The sequence below is a fragment of the Suricata suricatta genome, unplaced genomic scaffold, assembly GCF_006229205.1.
Source record: "Suricata suricatta isolate VVHF042 unplaced genomic scaffold, meerkat_22Aug2017_6uvM2_HiC HiC_scaffold_24, whole genome shotgun sequence".
NCBI lineage: Eukaryota > Metazoa > Chordata > Mammalia > Carnivora > Herpestidae > Suricata > Suricata suricatta.
Genome location: NW_021869325.1, coordinates 191,844 through 204,006, shown reverse-complemented (window position 1 = coordinate 204,006; position 12,163 = coordinate 191,844). Strand labels below are relative to the sequence as shown.

The 12,163-nt window shown below is 36.4% G+C and overlaps 1 protein-coding gene across 1 annotated transcript in view; it reads left to right on the top strand.

Annotated features, from left to right (window-relative positions):
• LOC115284869 (angiopoietin-1) overlaps positions 1–12,163 on the top strand; it is a 232,831-nt gene that overhangs the window by 131,588 nt on the left and 89,080 nt on the right. Inside the window, exon 2 of the mRNA XM_029931334.1 lies at positions 7,868–8,023. Coding sequence (XP_029787194.1) covers positions 7,868–8,023 — 156 coding nt within the window. The remainder of the gene's footprint in view (positions 1–7,867; positions 8,024–12,163) is intronic.

Here is a 12,163-nt window from a genome sequence, read left to right as displayed (position 1 = left end):
AAGCCGAATCTAGATCATAAAGATGCTTCTATGCTGGTGAAGAGGTGGAGACTTTATATGCAGGTAGTGGAAGCCACTGGAAGTCAAGTTTAAGCAGTGGTATGATGAAGACAAATTTATGTTTTAGATAGATCCCTCTGGTTATGCCATGGATGATAGCCTGGAGGAAGTCTGGAGTCAGAAGACCAGTTATAGGACCTAAACAAATCCATAAGAAAGATCACAAGGGTCTGACCAAGTTAGTGCCTATGAGGATAAAGAGATGTGGTAGGGAGAAAGGGAAGTGGGGAGAGGAGTGGATCTAGGCAGTCTTCAGGAGACAGAAGCAACACGGTGTGGTGCTGATTGATTGTTGGAAATGAAGGCAAGGAACAGAAAAGATGACCCCTGTGGCTTGGATGAATGGGTAGGTGGTAATGGTGCCATTCATTACTATAAGAAACCTAGGGAGAAAGCCAGGTGGTGTTGGTGAAAGATAAGGAAGATATTTTAGACAGAATGGTGCCTGGGGATTAAGGAAATTAGAAAGTCTAGCTTTTTATATTAAAACATATGTGCCTGCTATAGAGACTTGATCCAAGACTTGTATATTGTGTTCTTATATGATTGTTTCCTAATTGCCATTAAGGATATGTATTATATATTTTATAGATGTAGATGTATACAACCATATTTCAATTTTTGATAATAAATTAAAATTAAAATCTTGTATACTCTGTTACTTTATAAGGGAAATTTTAAATCAAGTAATTTGAGAGTTTTGAGCATTAGAAATAATCTAATCCAGACCTTCATTTCATAAACGAAGATCTGAAACCCAGATTGTTTAAGTAACTTGCCCAAGTTTATGGAGTAAATCAACAATAGTACCTGGATTAAAACCTACATAACTTGACTCCTGGCTGAGTGTGCTTTTTATATACAATCTGCTCTTAAAAACTTGTAAAGGGAAACATTAAGCAGACACTTATAAATATTTTTTAAATGTAATGATTCTGAACTTTTTGGGGGGTGTAAGGTGAGTGTAAGTGAAGGTGAGTGTAAAAGAGAGATGCCAGGCTAGTAAAGTGTGTTTTGGGATAGGAAACATCTCGTTTGTTTATGTGAAGAGAGAATGACTTTCCTGGGTCTTGACCCAACTCTGGATCCTATATATGACTGACCTCTTTCAGCAACCACAAAAATATGGTCTTAAAAAAAGTCATAACCAAGAAAAATTATTGTAGAAGAAATTGATATGGGATATTCTGGGGTGCCATTGATAACATAGCTTCTCTCTGTACCTTAGTGGGGTGTTGCTACTATTCTGTTGGAGGTGATGTAAGAAACATCCCCTTTCAATAAATATTCCCAATAGCTGAGAGCTTCTCCTTATCAAACAGAGATAATATTTACATGAAGAAATGTAGTCAAAAGTAAATTCCATCACGGTATTTACTAACTCAGTTGAAATGACCCATCTATGCATATTTATTTCCTGTAAAGACTCAACTCTTTGTACTTGTAATATCTGGTACCAGGCTTAGTACATAGGAAGCATTTAGCACATATTTGCTTGGACTGAACTAAAACAATGAAGGGTTAATAAGTCTAAGCTAATTTTAGAATCTGGTCCTGGCTTTCACCGCTTGTGATGCAATGCATAGGAAGAATAAAATCAGAGGGATGCTGAGGGTTGGTGACTGAAGAGCAGCTAACTGGTGGGCATCAGTGCTGGGAAGTATAGAGTCCAGAAAGCAAAGTCAACACCCCCAAAACTGATGGAGCCTGGGTTGGTATTATAAAAGGGGGACCTCAAATCAGGAGACCACAGAAGTAAAGCAAGAAGCAGGAAGCAAGGAATTGGGAAATGTGGGCCAATAATACTGGCAGCCATGGGTGTTGACTCAGCCTGATGATGTAAGTCTGAATTTCCCACATGCTGAGTGGACACAGCCTGGCATCTGACATTAATTAGTTGTTTCACCTTGTTTTCTATGACCTCTTCGAACCTCAGTCACCACATCTATAAAATGAGGTTTTTAAAGCTCATGATATTTAATGTCTCTTCCAGCTCACTTATTCTAATGGTTTCTTTCCTCCATAATTAGTAAGTGCTCCTTGAGATACCGAAATGAGAAATGGGATTCATGTCAGACATATCAGCACAGAAACTATTTCAAACGTCTGCTAAATAGATCTGTTGTCTAAAAAGATAATTATACTTTTCCATGTGGTAAAAGAAGAAGTATACTGGGAGATCTAATAATAGAAATTCTTGCAAATAATATATTTGGCCTCAGCCATCTTTTTAATAAAACCATAAACCTAGATATAGTTGCTTTTTCAGTATTGCCACTGATTTATGGAACAATGATATTAGATAAAACTATCAACATTTAAGGCATTTTTTGCATTGTTTTACCTTCTTATTGCTTTTCCATATTTACCCTTTTACTTTATTTCATGGTTGTTTTTCCATAACTGAGTAATACCATATGCACCAACATTCAATGAGAATCCACTTAATCTACAACATATTTTAAGTGAACAATGCCTTTGTCAATTTTTATAGGACTTAAAATGTGTTTTTTTCCTTAAGAATTACAAGGAGAAATTCTATTCTTTGTGCTGTTATTTAAGAGAGCCCTTGAAGTGAAATGATAGAGAATATATTTCATGTGCAAGCATGTCTTAGTATCACACAGATTTCAGTTCTCATGAACACAAAGCAGCAAGAATTTTGAAGACTCAGTAAGAAAGCTCTCTCAAAACTCTGTCTCATCCTGGAAAATAATAGCATTAATTCTCTACTAGTCATTGGGCAAAAGACATGGGTAAGTGATTTATGAGTGAACTACAAATGACAGATAATCTTCACTTCTTAAAAATATTTTTCTCTGTTTAATAATGCAACTTGTCACACAGCTTACTGTATATTTGCTTTCTTACCACCTATAACATTTCCCAGAATGCTATAGCCATCAATCCATATGAAAATGATTAAACTAAAAAAATGAAAAATTATCTGTCTTTGAACAAGTCTCTCTCCATCTGTTCTATTTTATGCATTCCCTGATTGAATATTATGTGTTACTGGAATTTGTCTATGACATTGATGGTAGTGTGCTTGTGTTTGTGAAGTGACTATTCTTTAGACTCAAACACAGCCTGCAGGGCCATCCAGCCTCTTTCCAAGCAGCATACCAGTTACTTCACTGACCCGTTGTGTGATCATGGACTTCACTTGCCTGAGCTTGTTTCCTTGTCAGGGCAATGAGGACATAACACAGTGCCCGGACTATATAAGGAATCCGTGAGCCATGTATTTATAAAAACCTGGTACATACCCACCCTTAGTAGAGGCTTATTAGCATGTTTTTGTTGTTGTTATTCTCTTTGTTATATTTTAGAATAGCTTGCAAGAAATAGGATGCGTAGAAGGAAACAAATATGTTATAAACTACATACTAAGACAAAAAGGAGGAACTAAGGAAAGGATTTTAAATGATCAATTGTATTAAAAGTGCTAGCAAAGTGAACTTCCCACATAACTGGCCCTAGAGCCTCTCAGACCTCCCTTCCAATAAACTTGGCCTACAGTGTAGTGAAGCAGAGTGAAGTAATCACCCTCTCGTGATGCATGCTTTTCTTGAAGGAATGAGTAAATTAATTTTCAGTGAACTGGCTAAAAATGCAATCATTCATTCACCAATCAATCATTCAGCCAGCCAGTCCAGCAACAGAGCGGTTTCCACAGCTCTGAGGCTAGTGGAACATCAGAAGGTAGAGTTGAGTCCTTCCTTTCATTTCCATCAAGTCACCTAAGGCCTCTGAGCCCCATTTCTTAAACCATAAAATAGAATAAGTACCTTGCATGTAGGGTTGTAATAAGAATCAAGTCAGACAATGTGTATGAAAGCTTTTTTATAACACTAAATCACTAAACATAGCATTATTTATTTGCTTGAATATCATTTATTGTCCATGATCTAATTTCTAATAGCGTCCTCCATTCTGTACTGGCTTTTTGGCCAGTACTTTATCTAGAGCCAGACAGTGAGAATGGCAGTATAGTCAAATAATTTTATGATTCAAACTGGGAGTCTCCTACTTTATAATCTGTCAGGTCTTGGGGTCAGCAACTTCTAAGCTTAAAACTGACATCTTAGATGTTTCTAAAATAATAAAACTTGAAGTAGCCATCATAGACTGTGAACATGTTTTTAAAACCAGTAGGGAAAAAATGAGGACAATTGAATTTGTTACAAATTTCTCCTGAACCTGGCTGATATGACACATCAAGATGGATTTCACAGTTATACATCTACAGAGGAATGTTGAGAGATAAGATGAAAGTAACCCTCCTTGTTAATCACACATTGTATATTTGACTTCTGGCTCCCTCCTCAGCCTTTAAATCAACTACATCTGGCTTTTGCTACTTACATGTGCCATTATCTTTTGTATTAAAAGGCAGTTACTCCTAGAGAAAGCAGCCCCACTTAATGAAAAAATAATTAACTAGAGTTATATTCATGTTACTCATCATCCAGCCCAATAAGAATTTTAGCATAGGTTGGAGACCTAACCATTTCTACAGTAGGGTCAGCAGAATTCAGAGACTGTGATGAATGCTTACATAAAGCAGTGATTTTGCTTTGCTGGTGTTAACATTTTATAGTTTAAAAAAGCATAGTAATACAGAATAGATGGATAGGAGCTAACATAGAAAGGGTCATAAAGCAGCTGATCCTTGATATAGTCACTATATGCCAGAGAGTGTCCTCCTTTATTGGAGGCTGATACACATGATTATATTACACCCAGACAAGTTAAGCTCTGGGAAATAACTCCCACTCGCCAACTGCATAAGAAACTGGTGTATTGGGATGCCTAGCTGGCTCAGTTGGTAGAGGACACATTTCTTGATCTTGGGGTTGTGAGTTCAAGCCCCAAGTTGGGCATAGAGCCTACTAAAAAATAATAAATAAATAAATAAATATCAAGGAGATCTGTATTGAAACTCAGTGATTAGTGAATTCTCTCTCAGTGGAGAAAGCTACATAGGAAACCAAGTTGTTATTTGAACTCTCTTAATAAGCAGGGAATTTGACATTAAATAAATTCGGTAGTCTAAATCACTGCTACTCAAGGAAATCGTCATTTTGCAAACAAGTTAAGAAGTTTGCTCCAGAATTCCAGAATCTAAATTAAAACATTACAGCATCACTTTCTTCATTGAGAAAGTCTTGCTCCTATATGTACACACACACACACACACACACACACACACACAGTAATAGTGTGCTTAGTAACATAGATAATTTGCATTCTGGCACAATTTCCTCATCTCACAGCACACTGTTAACAAACAGATCTCATATAGGTAATTATTCTGTGGACCACACTTTGAGAAGCACTGCTCTTTGCCTGAATTAGAATTACATTGGGAAGTTTGTAAAGTATATAGTTGTCTAGTATATACCCGTGAAAATTGTGACTCAAAATTCTGGTTTATTGTACCTTCATCTACATTTTAAAAATGCTTCCCATGTGGCTTTGATAAACATACCAGGTTGAGGAGCTACACAATAACATGCAGAGTAATTAAATAGTACTTAGCTGAATAGGTTAGAGATTGAGAACATGGGTTTTGGCATTGGGGATTGAGTTATTATTTTTCTTGGGCAAATTGCTGTGGATTTTGTAGGCCTCAATAGTCTCACCTGTAAAGCAGCTATAACAATACATACCACACAAACTTGTTGTAAAGTTTAAGTGCTGTTATAAAAAGAAAGAACTTATTCCAATACCTACCACATAGTAGACAATGGATAAATGTCAGCTGTAAATGGCGGGTATCACCTCCATGATGGAAATTTACCTGCCATTTTTGAGAATATATTCATTCATAATTTCCCAAAATAAAGTGAAAGGATGTTATGAGGAAAAGGAAAACATGGTGCGGTATCCAGAATAACAGTTGCCTGGTACTCTGACCTACCCTCCTTTCCTCTACCTTTCCACTGTTGTTCAAATATGTTAGTTCAATTGGAATAAGACCAAGTTTAGATTTGGCTTAGTTTAGACCTTACATTTTGTCAAGATAATTTCTGGATAGCTATTCTAACCTATGTTATATTTGTTTTATAATAAATGCTTGTAGGTTGAATTTCTTTCCCTCTACTTCTAATTTTGGGAATAAAGGATGAAGGGAAGTTACTTTATATTGACCAAGAACATAGTCAGAATTTATTATTAACAATAAGAGTTTTGATTCTAACCTTTCATTTTCTTTAGCTTGGGGGGCAGATTTATGTTTAATAAATAGAAATAAATAAGAGATGGTGTTAGAAAGTGAACTGCCAGAGTCTCTCAAAGGGGAATTTAGGTTTAGACTATATTTATTACATGACAACAATATTACTATGGATTATAAAATAGTGGATGCATTATGGTTCACTAAATCAGTAAAAATCACGTAGCTGTTAATGAGTTGGAACCCGGCTTATGAAGCACAACTTGGCAGAGCTATCAAGTGGTTAAAGTGTTGGTATGAGAGTTAAGAACATCAGCATCCAAATCCAAGTCTGGCTGTTTTTGTGGTGTGTGGCCTTGGACTTCTCTGGGATGCAGTTTCCCCATATGTGTAATTGGGTAATAAAATGTAGTCACCACACAGTGGTGGGGGAGAAGCAAGTGCACTGACAGGAGGTGCAGGCCTCTTCTGTATTTTTCAAGCAGTGGTTATACTCAGTTTTATTCTCTCAGGTGCCTAACAGCCTCCCCCAGAGTAAGTGATTTAGGAATTCCCCCTAACCTCTATGGTAAAATTTATTTTTTTATGTTTATTTATTTTTGAGAGAGAGAGAGAGTGAGTAACATAGTGCAAGCAGGAGAGGGGCAGAGAGAGAATGAGACACAGAATCAGAAGCAGGCTCTAAGCTCTCAGATGTTAGCACAGTGTCTGATGCGGGACTTGAACCCAGAAACCAGGAGGTCACGACCTGTGTTGATGTCGGACACTTAACCAACTGAGCCACCCAGGCACCCCTATGGTAAAATTTACTTACAACCATTGTAGTCTCTAAGATGGGATCTCTCAGATGGACTAAATATTACCCAAGGTAAGAAGGGCAAATGTTGCTTTATAGGTTATACTTTCAGTACTTTTTAACTTTTTTTCTTAAGCTTTCTATGGAGCACTGAGAATGGTTTTAGCTGGCTCTGTGGCTCTGCATCTCATTTTGTGCACTGTTGCCTATACTTGACTATTCCCTTAAAAACTTGTGCTTTGGGAATCCACACTCCTCCCACTGCTAGTGTAATTCCCCTAACCCAGCATGATTCTTTACTTTTCATTACAGGAATGAAAGCAGGAGGCTGAGTTTTTTTCAGAGACCAGTGGTGAATGTGGTATATTGAAAAGACCAGAGAACCAAGATTTAGATTTAAATGATTGTGCTAAGGCTGCTACATCCCTGCTGGGTGACCTTGGGCTCATCATTGACCTTGTCTGATTCTGTTTCTTCAGCCATAAATAAAAGCAAACCAAAACAAATGACACAAAACAATGAAGCCATCTGTACCTCACTCACATCTTTGCTGTGAAGGTTGAAGGAGTTGTAGAAAATAAGAAAGCACTATCCAAGTGCAAATTTTCGTTATGATTGTGAGGATTATATATATCAGTATATTAGTAGTTAGTTAGCAACTAGGTTCCTGTGCACTCTGCTCCCATTTTCCCAACTCCCAGAAATGCAAAGGATCCCTGCCAGATGGCTGATTTGCCAGCTGGGTCTTGTTTTGTCATTGTAAATATTACATGCTCCAACTGAGAAGCTTTGCTTATAACGTAGTATGTTTTGTCCTTTATCTCTTGCAGATTGAGAATTACATTGTGGAAAATATGAAGTCGGAGATGGCCCAGATACAGCAGAATGCAGTCCAGAACCACACAGCCACCATGCTTGAGATAGGAACCAGCCTTCTCTCTCAGACTGCAGAACAGACCAGAAAGCTGACAGATGTTGAGACCCAGGTACACCCATGGGCCAGCGTCGACAAACTCTTAACTGAGAAGATATTTTTCCCTTTAGCTTACTCCATAAACACAGAGCAGATTTCACCACTGAGATTGGGGAAACATATACATTTTTGTTTATTGGTAATAACAACAATGACTGCCTGACATGCTATGCATGTTTCTTTTGATTTAATGAGGGTTGGTAGATTTAGCTTTGTGTGTGTTGTGAAAACAGGACTGGCAAAGGACTTAATCAGCATTGAAATTCAAATAAACACTGCAGCTACCAACTGTGATATGATTTGTGTCAAACAAAATAACCATTTGGGTCAAATTGGTGCCTTTGATGTACTTTTTTGACCTGTCTTGTTTCATCTCTGATAATATACTAGCCATATGGCACCTGCAGAGGTTTTATGCCTTCTGTAGATAGGCATGAAAACCAAAATGAACTGATCAGCAATATGTAGTTTTTCTTATTCAGCATGATTTTATAATAAGTCAATTAAAACCCTTTGTCCATATATATATATATACATATATATATAATTGTGTCATGGAAAATGACATACTTCTTTATGTACAATCATATTTATTTCAGTACAAATCAGTAACGTGCCCTTTAATCAGCACTGTCACAACCCTACCATTTTAATTCAGTGAAAATCTTTTTGATGATTTAAAGATGATTTCTTGGTCCCCTTTTAACCATGGAAATAGTTGTTCCCTTTACTATTCTGAAACCCAGGGGATGATTCTATCTCAGTGTAATTGATTTCTGGAATTGAAGCAAAAAAAAATTCTTAAAAGATAAAGTGAGGCACATTGAATTATCAAGAGTTTATCTGGGCATACATCAACTCAAACTGAGCAGCATTTAGCTAAAAGTGGTTAGGAACACTCTGCTGTGGGACCTAAGGGAAAGGTTGTAACAGAGAAGATGTGGAAGCAAATCAGGGTTGATGAGAGCCTAAACAGTGGCTTTATTTCAGGATGCCTAGATGGCTGTTTGTGATTGGTTGTTCTCAACTTCCATTTTCTTCGATTCAGATGCACTGACTCTGGCTTAGGCTTTGATTTACTTGTGTAGGTTACCAAGACATTAGAGCGACCTCAGTCTAATAGCCTCCTTATTTAATTATTTTAAAAAGATTTTTAATTTTTTATTTTAAATATATTTAAGTATATTTAACAATATAAATTCAAAATAAGATGCAACCTTATTTCCATTTTATTTTGTTTTGGTTAATGACATCACAGATCATATAATGATATTTAAAGATTAATAACAATGACAGTTTATCTGGATAGAGCATTGTATATTATACAAATAGCTTTCCTACGTACAAGTGATTTTTATAAAAACCATTTAAAACAGACCAGAGGTCAGAAAAGTTTGAGCAATTTTTTCACATTAATATGGCTAGTGAATTGAATCTGCCACTCTCTTTTCTATCTCTCTTGATTAGTAGTACAAGTAATTAAACTAATTAAATCAGAACTTAAATGTGGATTACCGTGGAGCAGTTAGCCAATTGGGCTTTGGAAAATATTTTTCGCTGCGCACTATTACCAGATAACCATGGAGGACAGGGAAGGGGAAGATATATGTTAAAACTAAAAAGCATGATACTTTATATAATCATTGATTATCATACTAATCAAGCATGGTGATCTATGAACATTAGTTTCCTGTGTTATAAATGATATGAGAGTATTTTCTTTTGTTTTTGTTTTTTGTTTTAGAAATAGAAAACTCACCATCTCCTACAAAACATTCTGTATATTCAAAAACTGAAACAACACAATGAACACTACCATACTTGAGTGAATATTTGAAATTTTTATGCATTTATAACTTTTAATGACTTGCATGGCAGGGTTTTATTTTTTCCATCCAACAAATCCTTTTGAGCTATTTTTATTCTTTTTCTACCTAGAAGTTGGAGTTGTGGGGGGGAAGTCCATTGTCAGCATCTTAATGTATAAACTAAGATGCATGTTACAGATTTTAAGAGATAATAACTTGTTCTGCATTCTTAAGGCTAAAAGATATGTACTTGATGGAAAATAGTACAGAAAATTCATAGGGAAATACTTTCTCCTTATGGAGAACAGCTAAAACTAAAGAGTCATTGAAGGCCAATAAAAGCTTGTTAGTTGTACCAAGAAGAATTCTAAGAAGCTAAAACTTGCAAAATATCTTTAAAAATCACAAATCTATCAGCACTTGCATTGAGAGAGAGGTAGAGAAGGAAGACAATGGCTCAAACCAACTGTGTCCTACCTTAAGAAGTAAATCCTGGGAGTTAGTTTCATTTGCATTTTTAAAATTTATTTTGAAGTTTATTTGTTTATTTTGCAAGAGAGAAGATGTGAGCCTGGGAGGGGTAGAGCAAGAATCCCAAGCAGGCTCCACACTGTCAGTGTACAACCCAACCCGGGGCTCCATGCCAAGAACCGTGAGATCTTGCCCTGAGCAGAGTTGAACACTTAACCGACTGAGCCACCCAGGAGCCCCTTCATCTTCATTTTAATGTCTCCCAATGGTCTGTGCCATTGTAAAGCTCTGCTATTCCAGAATGTTTTTATGTGAATGTGTACATATGTGGTGCTTTGTTGAATCTTTGCAACAAGACTTGTTTGTTCTACTTAGCATAGCCATTCCAGGGCACCCAAGTACAGATGCAGGGGCAAGTTTGCAAAATGAATCCTAAATTATTCCTTAATCTAAATGCATCCTATTCTTTAATAATAAGCATTTATAAACCAGTAGATCCTTTTATGCTAAGTATGCTTCTACATTTTTGCTCTGTATTAACCCTCCTTTGTTTCACATTGGTAAGTACTGCTTTTCCTAAACTGACTTCAGGTTCTCAGTTATTTTAGGAACTTATATCAATGGTTTTGCAATGTATTTTAGTGTTCTACCTGATGATGGTATAAAGATAAGTAACTTACTGCTTTCTAGTCCTCTGTCTAGACCTTCTAGATTTAAGTTTAACACAAGGTGGCAGAAACATGGTTTTACTGCAATGACAATTAAAAATACTTATGTGTTTAATAAGCATTATAATCAGGAAAGAAATAGATAATGAGCACACCTAAATGACCTGCTAGCCATGGTGGTGAAAATCAGGCGCCAACACCTTGCCCGTACCTTCCTCTTCAGCCTAGCTTGTAGTGTGTTCTCACTCTGTTATCAGTTTGTACCAATATCTCCTCTATTTCCAGTTCCTCTTTCCAAGTGTGCACTCTGAAGGAGTTAGTTTCACACATTATTCATGTCCCTTCCTGTAGTAGAAGTCTATTTCTGACTTCTACCTTGTGCATATTTTGATTAGAGGTGCACTAATAGACAAACTATATTAAAATCCACCTTTCATAATTGGTGTTTGGCTCTGTTCTAAGCAATTTTACATATATTAGCTACTTAATGCCTTAATAACAAATCCTATGGGGTGGGTATTATCACCATTCCTTATATATAAGTGATGGATCACTAAACTGTATTCCTGAGATCATTATTACACTGTATGTTAACTAACTTGGATTTAAATAAAATTTAAAAATTAGAAAAAAATATAGTAAAGATGTGGGAAGTGAAATCCAGAGAGGTGAAGTAATTTTTCCTGAGTGAAACAACTAGTGGTAAATGCGAGAGCAAAAATTTGACCCCAGGAAGTCTGGCATCAGAGTTGACATGTTTTACTGGCTCCCTTTGTATCTATTCTGCCTCGCTCAAGGTTCCTTTCTCTCTTTAAGGTTTTGCACTAAATGGGCCCAGCCAGAGGGTAAGATGGAAGACAAAAGTAATGGAAACCTAATAGTAGCAACTGAATGCTTTCTATAAATGATAAGGACACTGCTGTTGTTGCCATTCTGCTGTTGATGATGGCACCACCAATTATTGTCATTTGGCCATGTGCCTGCACATTGTCTCATGGGATCCTTGAAACCTATTGTGCTTGCCACCTGCTGGCTGGGTAACTAACTATAGGGAAGTTCCTTAGACACTTGGCCTATGTTTCTTCTAACTTCCAATTATTATATAAATAATATATTACCATAGTGTTAGGAATGGAATTTAACAAAATTTTAAAAGGTATATATGGGGTATCTTCTTGATGCAAGAGGTTTTAATAGGTACTATAT